The 17896-nt window shown below is 41.5% G+C and overlaps 1 protein-coding gene across 2 annotated transcripts in view; it reads left to right on the forward strand.

Moving 5' to 3' along the window:
• Nucleotides 1-17896, forward strand: part of ASAP2 (ArfGAP with SH3 domain, ankyrin repeat and PH domain 2) — a 100277-nt gene that overhangs the window by 19570 nt on the left and 62811 nt on the right. For both annotated transcript variants that reach the window (XM_075707108.1, XM_075707109.1), the window contains exons 2-3: nt 12361-12433; nt 16990-17135. In XM_075707108.1, the coding sequence (XP_075563223.1) occupies nt 12361-12433; nt 16990-17135 (219 nt within the window). The remainder of the gene's footprint in view (nt 1-12360; nt 12434-16989; nt 17136-17896) is intronic.

The raw sequence follows: 17896 nt of genomic DNA on the forward strand, positions 1-17896 counted from the left end.
TTTTATTTTTTTTTATTTTTTTTTTTTTTAAAGTGTCAGGGCAGATTGTGACATACAAAGATGTAGCATAACATTTCAGGAAGTTTCAGTAATCTTGAACTGATTACTTCCTGGTAAGATGTGTTTGGTTCTGATTAGTTGGCACATTTTATTGTTCAGAGTAGGAAGCTTTGAAGCAGTTAAAATGGAAATTGGCCTTTGGCAAGTGAAACTGGACCTTGTTCCTACGTGACGAAAAAAGCTTTGCTACTGATCACTGGTAGTTGAGTCCTCTCTCTAGTGCTCATTTTAAAAGCTGTGTTTTCTTCTGTTTATTTTGGTACGTTTTCCCCCTCCCTAGTATACTTATTAGAGACATGTTTGTTGCTAAATTCTCATCAGGCATATAGAACTTTAAAATATTTTGTGTAATGATTTGAATTGCTGCTTCTACACTCTCTATGGGCCTCAGAAATGCATTTGTTTCATTATTGTAATTTTGACATTTTCAGCCTGTGGCACCCCAAATACCAAACGCTTGTATTACTGAATACCTTGTGAAAAACACATTAGCAGTGTGTTCAAAGTGTATTTGTGATGGGTGCCAAAATGTTAGCCTTAACTTGCTAGGAAAAAAACCAACATGAATTACAATTTTTAAAACATTCACATATTGCAGGTAATTTTAGGGTTGGGGGTTTTGTGGTATATATGATCACGTATGGTAACTGCACAGAGAGATAAACTAATTGAAGATACAGCAAGAAAAATAAAAAATTACAAATTTCTCAAGCGTAGAAGATAGACATCTTTTGTAATTGTTTTCAATGTGTAGCTTTAGGTTGTAAGCTAAAACAGTTTTCAAACTAAATATGTCTCTGTGCCATTTTAAGAGAGATTAGCTATGCATTTTAAAGAAGAATACTGATGTGAGCACCAGGTTTGATAATAAATTTTCTAACGTTCATGTATTTTAATCCAATATTGCCATTTATTTAGAAGCACTGAAATTCATGTCAAGAGAACAAGATCAATAGCAGGCTGATCATAGCATACTTGTTTTAGACTTGTCAAACAAGTGATCTCTATGATCTCTAAATATGCTACAGCAACACCACATAGGTTCTGATGTAAAAAGTAATTTACCTTAAAAATGGTTTCACAAGATTAACATTAAAAGTCACATACAAGTAAATGAACAGAAGACATAAATACTGTGTTTGGAAAAATATTGCACTGACAAGGGCACACTCAAGAAGGTAACTTTCGAATTTATGTTTCAGTTCATGCTGCATAGCAGCACTTCTACAATAATGTAGCTTCTTTTCTAATGTACTGTATAGAATTAATTTTTTTTTTCCCTAGATCAAAGCTATATTTACTGTTTTTAACAAGAGGGAAGTCTGAGCACTCATCAGTAGAAACTGAGTGGGATCATGAAAATGATTTATATGGCCTCTTTGACTATGTTGTGCTGAAATAAACATGCCAAAATAAACAGTCTTGCATTAGAGTTTTTTGAGTCAAAACTAGAAATATTACATGAGAGGACAAAATGGTCCCACCAGATGAATTACATGGTCACTTTTCTTCTGGTTCAGAAGTTTACTGAGCATTTTAAGTGGGTAAAAAGAAATGCTAGAATATGCAACATCAGAAGCCATTTTAAATTTCACTGCTTCTGACACCGTACTGAAAGTGCACAAAGCAGTGGAATTAGGGGAGGGTAGCATTTTGGCATGTGTGTGTACATTGGTGTAGTGTGTATATTTATGAAACAAATACAGGATTAGAAATTCAAAGTATAATAAAGCTACAGCTGTATTAAAACCGATTTCTAAGTGCTAAGATTTGGACAAAGAAATGGATGAGAAAATATGAAGAACAGTACTAAAGACAAAGAGCTGACATTTTCAAGTTTTATGCTGAAATGATGCCGTTGAAATACTAGTTGTGAACAAGCACCAATGTCTTTCAATTAAACAAAACCAAAGTCCCCCTCCCCATTTTTTGGTCTATAAGCTATACAGTATTAAAGATGCAAAGTTTTTCAGTATTTTGTCCATTAATCTGTAGGCATACGTAGCCACTCTTAAATGCAGCATTATCAAAAGGTTTCACAAAGGAATGGAGGAGTTGGAAAAAAAACCTCCTACAGGAGCAAGTCTAGTTTCTTACCACAGTAGGAAACAATATAATAATCTTTCATAAATTTATTCAGGTCCTTCTTAAAATGACTAGATATCTGTTACCCTTTATCTCCTGTTTGGAAAGCTTTCCAGAATTGGGTTTGTTTTTCCCGATTCCTAGTTGCAGTTCATTCAGGTACAGCTTTGACTCAGCTGTCCTTATGCTAACATTAGTTTTTAGCTTAAATATTTCTTGGTGTTTGTCCCTTTTTCCTCTTTGTTAACCACCAGTAAGGAATTTAGGTAGGATCCTTTCCATTCAGGAGAGAGGAGGCTACCTCTGTCTGTCTGTCAGGGTAACTGAGTGCCCTGGTTTCGGCTGGGATAGAGTTAATTTTCTTCCTAGTAGCTGGCATAGTGCTGTGTTTTGGATTTTGGATGAGAATAATGTTGGTAACACACTGATGTTTTAGTTGTTGCTAAGTACTGCTTACTCTAGTCAAGGACTTTTCAGCTTCCCATGCTCTGCCAGGTGCACAAGAAGCTGGGAGGGGGCACAGCCAGCACAGCTGACCCAAACTGGCCAAAAGGCTATTCCATACTGTATGACGTCATGCTCAGTATATAAACTGGGGGGAGTTGGCCAGGGGGGCTGCGATTGCTGCTTGGGGACTGGCTGGGCATTGGTCAGCGGGTGGTGAGCAATTGCATTGTGCATCACTTGTTTTGTATATTCTTTTTTCATTGTTATTATTATTTTCTCTTCCTCTGCTGTCCTATTAAACTGCCTTTATCTGAAGCCATGGGTTTTACTTTTTTTTTTTCCCCCCAATTCTCTCCAGCCTATATGGGAGACACCTTCCTCCATCTTCCCCTTCTTCTCCAGCCTAATTACAATAGCTCTTGAGAATTTTGAATATCCTTGAGATGTTCAAACCAGCATGTTCCTATTGCTGTCTCCTGAATGTGTCATGTCTTGCTTAGGGTTAAACAACTATTAAGAATATTGCAGTTACTCAAACCCCAATGACAGGCACTGTGGCTACTCAAATCCCAGTGACAGGCACTGCAACTGAACCAGAGAACCAACCTGTGTTGGTATCAGTTGCCCCCATACACAAGAAATCTTGGAAGCAGAAGTCAGCTTGTTTAGAAAGGGATTGATGAAAAAACAGGGCCATCACAAGGAGAGGAGGAGGAAGAGAAAGAACTCATAAATGAGACAGAAACCACCCGATCCTTATCCTTGAGTGAGCTGCAAGATATGCAAGAAGATTTCAGCTGTCGTCCAGGCGAGCACATTGTCACCTGGCTGCTTTGATGCTGGGATAACGGGGACAGTAGCCTGGAATTAAAGGGTAAGGTAGCCAAACAGCTGGGATCCCTTTCTAGGGAAGGGGGCATTGACAAAGCGATTGGAAAAGGGGCACAAGTCCTCAGCCTCTGGACGTGACTACTGTCAGGTGTGAAGGAAAGATATCCCTTCAAGGAAGATATTATATGTCACCCAGGCAAATGGACCACCATAGAGAGAGGTATCCAGTACCTGAGGGAATCAGCCATGCTGGAGGTGATTTATAGTGACCTGAACAACGAGCAGTTATCCAAAGATCCAGATGAAGTCAAGTGCGCGCGACTCATGTAGCACAAGATGGTACGGAGCGCACCAGCATCGTATGCCAACTAGTTGGCAATACTGACCTGGAAAGATGAAGAGGCACCAACGGTGGATGAAGTGGCTGGCTGACTCCGGGAATACGAAGAAAGTCTCTCTTCCTCCCTTGTCTTGTCTGTGGAGAAACTGTCGCAGGAGGTCCAGCAACTCAAAGAGGATACGTCCTACTCTCCACCTATATGGACCAGTATCTCAGCTATTAGGAGTCAGTGTTCTTCTGCTCAAGAGAGAGGATATAATGGGTACACACCACGGGGCACTCTGTGGTTTTACCTGCATGACCGTGGAGAGGACATGAGGAATTGGGATGGAAAATCTACTTCGACCCTAGAAGTAGGGCACGGGTATGTGAGATGCAATGAAAAACAGTCACACAGGGGGGTTCTTCCAGGAAAATTGTTGCTCCAGTTTCCAGTGGGCAGTTCCCCAGAGAGAGTAGAAGAGCTCCTCCTACTTCCGATATTAATACAGGGACATCTGATTCACATTTACAAGAAGTGAGTAAGGACTACTATGACCAGGACTAGAGGGGCCGTGCCTGCAGCCAGGTGGAGGAAAGGGACAACTGGGTTTACTGGACTGTGTGGATTCGATGGCCTGGCACATCAGACCCACAGGAGTAGAAGGCTCTAGTGGACACCGGTGCACAGTGTACCCTAAGGCCATCAAGCTATATAGGGGCAGAACCCATCTGTATTTCTGGAGTGACAGGGGGATCCCAACAGCTCACTGTATTGGAGGCCAAAGTGAGCCTAACCGGGAATGAGTAGCAAAAGCACCGCATTGTGACTGGCCCAGAGGCTCTGTCCATCCTTGGCATAGACTGCCTCAGGAGAGGGTGTTTCAAGGACCCAAAAGGGTGCTGTGGGCTTTTGGTATAGCTTTTGGTGGAGGAAATGAAACAGTTCTCCACCTTGCCTGGTCTCTTGGAGGACCCTTCTGTTGTGGCGTTGCTGAGGGTCGAAGAACAACAGGTGCTGGTCAACGCCACAGTGGTGCACCGATGGCAATATTGCACCGACCAAGGCTCCCTGATTCCCATCCGTAAGCTGATTTGTCTACTGGAGAGCCAAGGAGTGATCAGCAAGACTCGTGCACCCTTTAACAGTCCCATGTGGCCAGTGCGAAAGTCTAATGGAGAGTGGAGACTAGCAGTGGACTATCGTGGCCTGAATGAAGTCACGCCGTCACTGAGTGCTGCTGTACCAGACATGCTAGAACTTCAATACAAACTGGAGTCAAAGGCAGCCAAGTGGTATGCCACAACTGACATCGCTAATGTGTTTTTCTCAGTCCCTTTGGCAGCAGAGTGCAGGCTCCAGTTTGCTTTCACTTGGAGGGGCATCCACTAAACCTGGAATCGACTGCCCTGGGGTGGAAACACAGCCCCACCATTTGCCATGGACTGATCCAGACAGCACTGGAACAGGGTGAGGCTCTGGAATACCTGCAATACATTGATGACATCACCGTGTGGGGCAATAAAGCAGAAGAAGTTTTTGAGAAAGGGAAGAAAACATTCCAAATCCTGCTGAAAGCCAGTTTTGCCATAGAACAGAGTAAGGTCAAGGGACCTGCACAGGAGATCCAGTTCTTAGGAATAAAACAGCAAGATGGACGTTGCCTGATCCCAATGGATATGATCAACAAAATAACAGCCATGTCCCCACCAACTAGCAAGAAGGAAACACGAGCTTTCTTAGGCGTTGTGGGTTTTTGGAGAATGCATATTCCAAATTACAGTCTGATCGTAAGCCCTTTTTACCAGGTGACCTGGAAGAAGGAATGATTTCAGATGGGGCCCTGAGCAACGACAAGCCTTTGAACAAATTGAACAGGAGATAGTTCATGCAGTAGCCCTTGGGCCAGTCTGGGCAGGGCAAGATGTAAAGAATGTGCTCTACACCACAGCTGGGGAGAATGGCCTTACCTGGAGCCTCTGGCAGAAAGCACCAGGGGAGACTGGAGGTCAACCCCTAGGGTTTTGGAGTCGGGGTTACAGAGGATCCAAGGCTCTCTATACTCCAACTGAGAAGGAGATATTGGCAGCATATGAAGGGGTTCAAGCTGCTTTGGAAGTGGTTGGTACTGAAGCACAGCTCCTGCTGGCACCCTGACTGCTGGTGCTGGGCTGGATGTTCAAAGGGAAGGTTCCCTCTACACATCATGCAACTACATGGAGTAAGTGAATCGCACTGATCACACAACAGGCTCAAATAGGAAACCCCAGTCATCCAGGAATCTTAGAAGTAATTGTGGACTGGCCAGAAGGCAAAGATTTCAGAATATTGCCAGAGGAGGAGGTGATGTATGCTGAAGAGGCCCCACTGTATAATAAACTGCCAGAAAATGAGAAGCAATCTGCCCTGTTCACTGATGGGTCCTGTCGTCTTGTGGGAAAGCATTGGAGGTGGAAAGCTGCTGTACAGCGTCCTATACGACAAGTCGCAGAAACTGCTGAAGGAGAAGGGGAGTTGAGTCAGTTTGCAGAGGTGAAAGCCATCCCGCTGGCTTTAGATATTGCTGAATGAGAAAAATGGCCAGTCCTTTATACTGACTTATGGATGGTGGCAAATGCCCTGTGGGGGTGGTTGCAGCAGTGGAAGCAGAACAACTGGCAGTGGTGGGGGCAAACCCATCTGGGCTGCCACATTGTGGCAAGGTATTGCTGCCCAGGTAGAGAACCTGATTGTAAAAGTACTTCACACAGATGCTCACATACCCAAGAGCTGGGCCACTGAAGAACATCAAAACAACAAGCAGGTGGATCAAGCTGCTAAGATTGAAGTGGCTCAGGTGGATCTGGACTGTCAACATAGGGGTGAATTATTTATAGCTTGGTGGGCCCATGACACCTCAGGCCATCAAGGAAGAGATGCAACATATAGATGGGCTCGTGATCGAGGGGTGGACTTGCCCATGGACACTACTGCACAGGTTGTCCATGAATGTGAAACATGCGCTGCCATCAAACAGGCCAAGCGGTTAAAGCCTCTCTGGTGTGGAGGACGATGGCTGAAATATAAATATGGGCAGGCCTGGCAGATTGATTATATCACACTGCCACAAACCTGCCAAGGCAAGTGCCATGTGCTTACAATGGTGGAAGCAACCACCGGCTGGCTGGAAACATATCCTGTGCCCCATGCCACTGCCCAGAACACCATCCTGGGCCTTGAAAAGCAAGTCCTGTGGTGACATGGCACCCCAGAAAGAATGGAGTCAGACAACGGGACTCATTTCTGAAACCTCATAGACTCCTGGGCCAAAGACCATGTCATCGAGTGGGTATATCACATCCCTTACCATGCACCAGCCTCCGGGAAAATCAAATGACACAATGGACTGTTAAAGTCTACCCTGAGAGCAAGGGGTGGTGGTGGTATGTTCAAACATTGGCATACGCATTTAGCAAAAGCCACCTCGTTAGTCAATGCTACCGGATCTGCCAGTCAAGCTGGCCCTGCCCAATCAAAACTTTTACGTACTGTAGAGGGGGATAAAGTCCCTGTAGTGCACATAAGAAATATGCTGGGGAAGACAGTCTGGGTTACTCCTGCCTCAGGCAAAGGCAAACCCATTCATGGGATTGCTTTTGCTCAAGGACCTGGGTGCACTTGGTCGGTAATGCAGAAGGATGGGGAAGTCCGATGTGTACCTCAAGGGGGTTTGATTTTGAGTGAAAATAGCCAATGAACTGAATTGTATGATGTTAACTGCTGTATAATACTGTATGTCATCACTACTGTGGTTGCTATATGCCATATCAATAGTATTACAGTAAGAATCACCCAGATTAATGAAGAATGAATTTTAATAAAATTGAGCAAAGTGCAGTGGTGATGGAACCAGAGCTGGCTTCAACATGCAACAGTCCAACACCACACACCATTTCTCCTGCCCTGAAGGACTGTTATGACAGGAGGAGCCCAAAGTCATGGACTGAATGAACTGAATGGACATTTTAGAGGGATGGCCCACAGACTGAGGGAATGACATCTGCATGTCTACATCAAAAGACAGGAAAAGTGGTGGTGATTAATTGGGATGTATTGGAAAGGGTAGAACCTGTGCATGACGTAGATGGTATAGAATAAGGGGTGGATACTGTCCTGGTTTTGGCTGGGATAGAATTAATTTTCTTCCTAGTAGCTGTCATGGTGTTGTGTTTTGGATTGAGTAGGAGAATAATGTTGATAACACGCTGATGTTTTAGTTGTTGCTGAGTACTGCTTATGCTAGTCAAGGACTTTTCAGCTTCCCATGCTCTGCCAGGTGCACAAGAAACTGGGAGGGGGCATAGCCGGGACAGCTGACCCAAACTGGCCAAAGGGTTATTCCATACCATATGACGTCATGCTCAGTATATAAACTGGGGGGAGTTGGCCGGGGGCAGCAATTGCTGCTCAGGGACTGGCTGGGCATTGGTCAGCAGGTAGTGAGCAATTGCGTTGTGCATCACTTGTTTTGTATATTCTTTTATTGTTTCTCTTCCTCTGCTGTCCTATTAAACTGCCTTTATCTGAAGCCATGGGTTTTACTTTTTTTTTTTCTTCCAATTCTCTTCCCCCATCCCACCAGGGCCAGGTGGAGGGTGAACGAGCAGCTGTGTGGTGCTTAGTTGCCGACTGGGGTTAAACCACGACACTGAGCAAGCACAAGGTATGGGCAATCAGTGCCATATTATCCAAACAAAATCGTACTGATCATTAGTTCCCTAGAGAATCACCCAAGCACCCTTGGATGACTGGGGATCATTTCAGGAAGGCAGCCTGTTCTTCCTACATTTTGCACTTTTTAATTTTTAAAAGTTATTTATTTATTTAAGCATTTTGTGCTTTTTATTTATTTATATTTGTGTTATGGGCACAGTCCAGTCCCCTCTTGCTATCTGCTTGAGCTAGGCAATTTTAAGTTTGCTACAGCTTATTCCCAGTAATCTAATTAAAAAAACCGGAGCAGTTTGCAAAAGTCTTTTTATTCCATTCCGTACTTCACATACTGGTGGATGAAAGCAACACCTACATTGCCTCCCATTTTGTCTTTGTAATTTTTCTGTAAGTGTTTATCAGAGTCAAAAATCCAGTGGTTGAGAGGGACATGCAAGCTGTCAGGACCAGCATTTTGGACCTACACCTTTTTTGCATTTCAAAGAGTGTGTAGTATTCAGTGACTTTGTTTGTTTCCTTGTCTTTGGTGGAAGGAGATCTCCTGCATCTTCCTGTTTTTGTTTTTCATGGCTATATTGCTTTGGCACCCTGTCGTGATTCTGCAATCATCTGGTAAGCCAAACTCCTTTATTGTCCTTAGTTTTTTCTGACTGATCTCCCAGTTCATACATGTATTTTTCCCTTGGGTACACAACTTTGCAGTCTTCACTGTTGGATTTCTTCCTGTTCTCATTAATCACATCAATGAATTGGATCGACAATAAAACACTCATTTTTAAAGAATGAAATATAGTTTATTTTTGTGACAGTTTGTTCATTTTGCTAATTACAATATTCTTTTAGGTTTTACATGCAAATACAATTGCATGGAGTAGTGACTGTCACAAATTACTTCAATTCCTCGCTTTTTTTGTTTTTTCTTTTTTTCACTGAGTTAGAGAAGAAATAACAAATTGAGTCCATGTTGCCTTGATACAAAGGTAGGATACTTCGCTACTGGCATAATTTTTCTCTGTTTTTCATGGCTTTGGAGTGGATCATCCACCTGAACAGGAGCTGAGCCGAGTCCTCAGCTAGCAAAGTCAGCGTTAAGTCAGTGTTAGTCAAGGCGGTATTTAACCTGCTTCAGTCATAATGGTTCCCTGGATGTTTCAGCATTGTTCTACAGACTCAGTGTCTGCTATCACCATAAAAATGTGGTAGCAGTTTTCAGACAAACTGAACTTACAAACATGTTCTAGTGTGGTGAATGAATGTGTGAAGAAATGTTGAGACTAATGTAATGCTAAGGGTTAAAAAAAAAAAAAAAAATAGCTGGTAGAGATAACAGCATAGTAAAAGTGCTTGCTACACTCATGCAGCTACTGAATTCCTGTTCAGAAATGCCCCTGGAGGATTGTTCAGCAGGAACACCTGGGTATGTTGGTCTTCCTACTCACTCCTGTTTTTCCCATTGTCTTTTCCGTTGGGTTGTGTTGTATCAAGGGGCTGCCTGATAGCCAGAGTTGGAAAGTTGACCCAACTGAAAAATACCTTTTTTTTTTTTTTCCCCCCTTGCATCATTTAAACATGGATCGCTTCTCTCTGGTTTACGACACATCCCTGCAAGCACTTGCACTGGCACAGCTGAAAAGGCAGGCAGGGGAAGAAGGGAGGACCCAAGGAAACCTGACCTGGCAGTCCTGTACATTTTCACCACATTAGGGTTTTAGGTTTTGCTTGTTCACTTGCCCTCAGTACTGTCTGTGGGTTGTTTTGGTTTTGGTTTGGTTTTTTTTTTTTCTTGTCATCCTAGGTTTGAATTTTTATGTGGACCTGCTGGCTGAGATAGCTAGACGCTTGAATTGTCACTGGTGTGTTAGGGGCATTAGCTATCATTTCTGTTGGACCTTGGCTGTGCTGTGCCTTATGGGTTTGCTCTTCTACTGCCTAATCCCAGTGAAAGTGGGAGTTGGCTGGGAGAAGTTGGAAACCAAAATGATGACTTTGGTTGAGGAAGAAGACTGTTTTTCCCATACTGAGAGTCTGTGCTTTCTGACTGAGGCAGTCATGGACCAGAAGATTTTATGAATCCATAGGTCTGTCTGGGTCCCTGACCACACTAGTACAAGTGGTTCATAATTCATCCAATGCGTTTATCCTTCCAACACTTCGCTTTTTTAAGAAGGACTGTCTTCTTTTTTTCATTTCTCCCCCTCCCCCAAACTAAGGTGCAGAGATCAAATAATTTATCAGCTGCACACACAAATCTGAGTCTTAGCTGGGACCTGAATCTATAACTTTTAAGTGTCTGGCTGTCAGCCTTCTCTTTGGACTGTTATTCCTAATGCTTGTAGTTGGAGACATTCCTTTCGCCTTGTCTCCAAGAGGCTAATTGCCCTCTGATGTAGTCGTCGATGAAATTATCATTCCTCTGTAGTCAGCTGATTGGATGGTGCTTTTCTGAGTTATTTTTAGAAATCACTGAATACACAGTGAGGGATTCTACTTCATGTACTCCCATCCAGACAGGTGACTAATGTAACCTTTGAGGTCACACTGTGTACAGGTTTGTTACAGTGGATGCAATTCGAATTGCTGAAGAGGGTGAAGGGAGCTGTGTGTAACTTGTATGGGCTTTCTTCGGGTTTTTTTTCCTGTCCTCTGTACTTCAGAATTCCAGGTGAAAAGGCCTCTTTACTTCTGCTAATATGTTTCAGATGTGAACTATAAAGGTGCTGGAGGTAAAACTTCCAATGGATATGGCAATACCATGACACTATAATGTTAACGCAACATCTAAATCTGTTGGTTTCCATGGAATTCTGCAAAGATTTTGCCCAGCTATTTATGGTCTAAATGGATTCAGTTTAAGAATACTTCCATAAATATGAGGGATAATACTTCTTTTTGCATTCGGTATGTTAAAATAATTAGATAGGGTCCTAGGGACTGACTTTTCTGCATTGTTTTTCTTACACAAATTACTAACAATAAAACAATGGTAGGTCAGATGTGTAGCTGCTGCAATTCACTGAAATATTTTGAATGAAAACTGAAATGAATTTGGTGCTTTTTGTTTGCTTTATTAGCGTGTATGATGCTAAACAGCTCTTGGTGTAATAGTATTGTTCTTCAGTGGGGTCTAAAGACATCACCATCTCTGGAACTCATACTTGAATTTTCTTGCAGTTTCACAAAGGTTTTTTTCTTTTTCTTTTTTTTTTAAGTCATTTGTATAACCATAATTCTGCTTCTCCGTTCTGGAACAATTGTACATTTTTGGGTCTGCCCATGTTTCACTTCAGTAAGCAAAATGGTTGCCTGCTTCCACTTCTTTCTTTGAAACAAATTGGTTATAAGTGCTTGAGTATTCTGGACAGGATTTAAACTTGAATTTTATGTTGTGTTGGTGAAAGCTTTGCCTAGTAATAAAACGTGTGAAAGATATTTGAGAGATATGTATTTTATTTTGTTTAGCATAGCAGTAAGAAAGTTCATATGGTTGGGAGTGCAATTACTTAACTAAATTATCCAGGAAAATTGAAATTAAATTCCATTTTTAATATTCTGCCTGGGGAAGTGATATTGCTTGTTTCTTCAGCAGTGTCAGAACATATGATAGGTTGAAACTCTTTTAAGCTTCCTTAATAATTTAACATAGGAAGAAGAAATTGTTTCATTTTAGATCATGCTGGGTGTATATATGTGATGCTGGTCACCAGCAGAAGAGGGAAGGTGTATTTTTGTGGACAACGGGACAGAATAGGTTGTATGAATGGGGGTGGGAGCATCTGGCAAGTAATTTATTAATTACAGAAATAAAGTTAACTAACATAATAGTGTTATAATTACAGAAAGTTTCCAGGACACAGGTTTGCCAGAGGACATCCCAGCATTTCACATTAATTTTTCTCTTTTGTTTTAGGCTCTGGATGTTGACCGAACTGTTCTCTATAAAATGAAGAAATCTGTCAAAGCCATAAACTTATCTGGTCTGGGTAAGTACATAATAATTCCTGGTAGTTTATATTGGTGAAATTGGAGGATTTAAACAGTCCGTCGTCTTACTGAATCAGAAAGAGTTATATCGGTAACTCTGAGAAGAGAAAAACTTACATTTTACATAGCAGTCTAGAACTAGCTGCTTGATCATGAGCTCAGTAAGGATGAAATTTTGTGAGGTAGCTGAACCTATTTAGCTGGCATACTGCTACCAAGTGGGGAAGCCGTGCTCTCCTCTTTCCACCAGGTTTGGGCTACCTGCTCCTTCTGCCACCCCTGGTGCTTGGCAGATCCCTAGATGAGATTTTTAGCTCATACAAAGCTGCGTGTGCAGTGAAATCAACTGTGATTAGATGAACACCTGAAATGGTAAGGCATATGTATCATCGAGAGCTGAGGGCATGGGAGGGGTGAAATGACTCTCTTTGGCAGCAACAAGAAGCTACATTGGCTCAACTCCTTTGTGAAACCTCACCCTTCCTGGTGGCTTTCAGTTGTGAGAACTTCATGACAAGAGAGAGCTGATGAGCTGCAATTTTTTATTGTCATGATGCATAAAGTCAGATTATTTCTCTTACAACACTGATAAAAATATAAAAAACTATTGCTGTGTGCATTTTTATACGTGTGCCAATCTCATGGAGTTTTGTGTGTGTATATTCTTTGAAAAAATAACTGAAGCTTTTGTTTTTGTGGATCAGCAGCATTTTGTGAATAAGAAATGGCATTTGTTTTTGTGGATAAGAAACAGCATTTTGTTGGCTTTTGTTCTTGCTTTGCAGTTCATAGCAATTAGAGCTAACAAAACCTATATTATATGCAAAATAGATAGGCCTGGCGACCTTCAAGAGCCACCAATATCTGACAGAACTTGTGGGCATGTTGGTGTTCAGATATAAGGTTATAACAAGAACTGCTGTTGTGGTATAATTCTTATCAGCTCATTGAAAGGAAGTTCCTTCTTGCCTAACATAGTGAGCTGTTATCTCTGGATTGTGGAGGGTCCAGTTGAAGATACATCTGGAGCTGTGTCATCTGTTACATATTTATTTGGCACCTTTTCTTCTGGTTTTTTGGGTTTTTTTTTTTTTTTTTGTTATTGTTTTTTTGTGGGTTTGGGTTTTTTTTGAGTGCTTGACTATGCCTCATAATCAGTGCACTTGTTAGAGCATTGTAGCAAATCACTACAATTTTTGCATAAAATCAGTACCTTGCCTAGTTTTTAAATTCATGCTGCCCGATCTTGACAATTGTCCTGGTTTCAGCTGGGATAAAGTTAATCTTCTTCCTAGTAGCTGGTATAGTTCTGTGTTTTGGATTTAGTATGAGAATAATGTTGATAACACACTGATGTTTTAGTTGTTGCTGAGCAGTGCTTATGCTAAGTCAAGGACTTTTCAGCTTCTCATGCTGCCCTGCCAGCGAGGAGGCTGGAGGTGCACAAGAAGTTGGGAGGGGGCACAGCCAGGACAGCTGACCCCAGCTGGCCAAAGGGATATTCCATACCATATGACATCATGCTGAACAAAAAAAACTCGGGGGAGTGAACCGGGGGGGGGGTGCAGCTGCTGCTCTGGAACTGACTGGGCATTGGTCAGTGGGTAGTGAGCAATTGCATTGTGCATCACTTGCTTTGTATATTCTTTTACCATTATTATTATTTTCCCTTCCTTTTCTGTCCTATTAAATTGTCTTTATTTCAGTCCACGAGTTTTACCTTTTTTCCGATTCTTTCTCCCATCCCACTGGCGGGGGAGCGAGCAAACAGCTGTGTGGTGTTTAGCTGCCTGCGTGGTTAAACCATGACAACAATAAAGGTTTGGAGGCATTGCCCTTCCACCAGCAGAAATATCACTAACCCAGCCACGTGCCAACCCTTGGGGTTTCTTTAGACAAAACAAAAACTGTGGCCCTGCACTTGTAAGAACACAGTTACTGTATTTTTAATATAGGTTTCCTGAGTATTAAGTATACATATTTTGGCTTTCTTTTTTAATGTGTGAATTTAGAAACCATTATAGAGAATTAGATAGTGACTCCAATTTGTACATAATTTAGTTTCTTATTTAGAAAAAGCCTTTAAACCCTCAAAGAAACCTGGCTTATTTATTTTTTTTGATAGATTCCAAAGCTTTTGTTTGTAGAGAAACCTTTAAAATCTATCAGGAAGAAACCAGAGGGCAAGGAGAGTATTTTGGAGGGTTCTGTGAAAAAATACCAGCACTTTTGGAGCACCAGCTCAGCTAATAGTATTGCTGCAATAACTACCATCAGCATTCTGGGGAATGTCTCAGAACTGCTGTTGAGCTGCTGGTTTGTTGACTTTGTTTAATCTGATACATAGATCCAGAAGAACGGTCCCTAGGATGCTGGGGAATAGAGAACTCTTGGGGATGCTGTATGGAATAGAAAGCTCTTGTTTCCTAAGGTATAAAGCCAGCATGGTTTAGCTGCTAGTTGCACATCTAACTACAGCAATTAATGGTAGCAGCCTTTTCACCCTGTTTTCATGCAGTGGCAGCCTTCTCTTTTTGCTGTATGAATTGTGCCCTGACCTCCACCCTCACCTGGGTTCAAATACGCTAAGCTGGCTGCAGGAAGGAGTAAGAATGCAGAAAGCAATATGGAAATAATTCACCTTACTGGGTAGCTGTGTGAACTAGAGGAGTTGTGACCTGCCACATCCTGTTTTTTGCTGTCTGTGCCGGTTCATTCAAAGCTTGTTCAGGTATGTGTACGGCACACAATAGTCTTAGTTGAACATCCTTGCTTCATCCTCCAGCTCACGTAGCAAAAAGCGTGGTAAGCACTCAGCCCCTGCTGTTGATGCTGAGGAAAAATAAGTACAGTTCAGTGCTAGGACTTGTTTTTTAAATTGAATGGCTATATGCAAACTATCTTTTACAGGCTGCAAATTCAAGCCCTCAGGGTAGAAACTTGTAGAGTTAATGCCGTTTGTGTAACTTCAATTCTGCATATACATTATGACGGTCTTTAATTACACAATATTATACCGCTACTCCACAGGGTTTTAGTTTCATATATTGGAAATTAAAGAAAATTTGTAGCTACTTGAGAAATGAAGTTTTTGAATGGCTGTCCAAATAGGAAGGTGGATGGGCTTGTTTTTAAGTTGGAGCATGCCAGGTTTATTGAACAGGTTGTATAACTAATTCGTAGAAATTTGGAGAAAGGACATTGTATCAAGAATCCTTTGAATATTAAATGTGTTGACGTATACAAATGGGCTTGAAATGAAACTGGATCATTGCCTGTTTGAACAGATTAATCCTCTCTAAATAATCTTCAGGGTTTATGCTGGTCTCATGCAATGACCAAGAAAGGGTCTTTGGTCTTATTAATGCATAATTTGTTTTCTAGAGTGTGGATTTTTTTCCTGGCTTCCTTTGAAGTGTTAAAAATTGGCCACAGCTAGAATAAAAAATAGGAAACACTTTCTCAGGTGCCAACTTGGTGTGCTTTGTTCATGTGCTCAAGCTTGACATGGTTGCTAAGCTTGGGTTCAGAAAGACTTTTTGTTTTATTCCACAGATCAAATTGACAGGGACTTCTTATGCCTGTCTACAGAAGCAAGTAATCTGGTGTCCTAGGCGTGAATCAGTAGGTTGAAGTAGTTAAGACTGAGGCCCCTCAGATTTCCTTTATATTTGAATCAGGGGAACTTGCTTTAGGCCTAGGTTTCATCTCTTTCCTTGAGCTGAATAACCCCCCAACACGTGCAGCTCAAAGCTTTCTAAAAGGCAGAAGTGTTAGGTGTGTGCTGGATGACTTGCATTGGTGCATCCCACACAGTGATTCAGAACCTGCTGTCTCCTTTAAGCACCGCACCACTTCTGGGGCAGAGCTTCTGGTATCATTCTCTCAGAAAGGGCTCCAGTTGTCGTGAACCAGAAGTGCTTTGAGAACTGAACTGGCTTGTGGTAAATGCAGGCTGCTAGGAATTGCTTCACGTCCCCACTGCTGCTCTGTGTCGGAGAGCTAATGTAGATACGGGTTTTGTCTTCATCTGTAACGCAGTTTGTAGTCCCAGTTCCTAAGATGACCTAGGAGTCTTATCTGATCTATTGCCTTCTACTGTAGAGATCCAGGACTCTGCCAACACACTTGATCTCCTCTGTTTCTTTGTTCAGCACACACTTAAACATAACAGTGCACAGTTAAAATTAGAGAGCATTAATAGAAGACTCTAAAAGTTCATATAATGAGTTGGGAATTGTTATGCAGTTGCTGGTATGGTGCAGAAATATTGTGGGTCTTTCTAGAGTTGCATACCTATCAGATGACTGTCTTGTCTTGATGACACTGTCCTTTGTACAGCATGTGGATAGATAACACATAAACCAGAATTAGTGAGATACGTCATACTTCTGGCATATCGGTGTTAAAATATAAATAATAAATGTTTATTGTATCAAGTAAATATTTTTAGCAAGAAATCTTCTGAAAAGTTTTTTTTTTTAAAAAACCTCAATTATAATTTCAATAACCTTTTATCTGCTGATGATATTTTCATGTTTTGCTCTTTTTGAAGCTCACGTGGAAAATGAAGAACAGTATACACAAGCACTGGAGAAATTCGGAGGCAACTGTGTTTGCAGGGATGACCCAGATTTGGGAACAGCGTTTTTAAAATTTTCTGTGTTTACAAAGGAATTAACTGCACTCTTCAAAAATTTGGTAAGAATTACTTAAGAAAAACGTTGAAATTTTAAGGCCATTACAAAGGCTGTATTTCTGAATTATAACAGCTCTTCATGTTGAAGGTAATTTGTGTTTGAGCAACCACTGTTCTTAAAAAATTCTCAGCTTAAGAAAATGTCTCATGGCCTAGCCTTTCCCCTTGCAAAACTCAAAACTCAAAAAAACAACAAAAAACCAAAAACCAAAACAAACCCCAAACCACAACTAAAACCAAAGAAACCCAACAAAAGACCCTCTTCCAACAATTCTCACGCCTTAAAGCTTCCCACAATAAAGTAGTTATGTATTATAAAACGCACATATAAATTTGCTTTAAAATTGTGAAACCAGCAAAACCCAACTTGGTTTACTTTTGTGTTCTTGTTGCTTTTACTTTACTTTTTCACACTTTCCATTTGTATTTATAAAGGGAGATTTTAGTGTCCCTGGAAGAGGGAGTCTCTTGCTTCTCAGTGAAGAGAGTCAGGAAAACCAAATCAAACATAATGCTATAATGACAATAGTGTCCACTGGGGACCAGTCCTGCAACTGAAGCCAGTAAGGCTTAAAAGCACTCTTCAGTGAGCCAAATGGGATGGAGCCAAATGGAAGAACAGGAGTTTTAATTATGAATGGAGAATTTTCAGCCTCATTTTCACATTAATCAGTGGGCACAAAAAGAGCAGATTCTGACTACATCCTACTAGCTAGAGCTTTCCTATGTCTGAGGAAGTCCCAAATTTACTTGAAAGCACAGA

This window comes from Pelecanus crispus, chromosome 3, assembly GCF_030463565.1.
Source record: "Pelecanus crispus isolate bPelCri1 chromosome 3, bPelCri1.pri, whole genome shotgun sequence".
Lineage (NCBI taxonomy): Eukaryota > Metazoa > Chordata > Aves > Pelecaniformes > Pelecanidae > Pelecanus > Pelecanus crispus.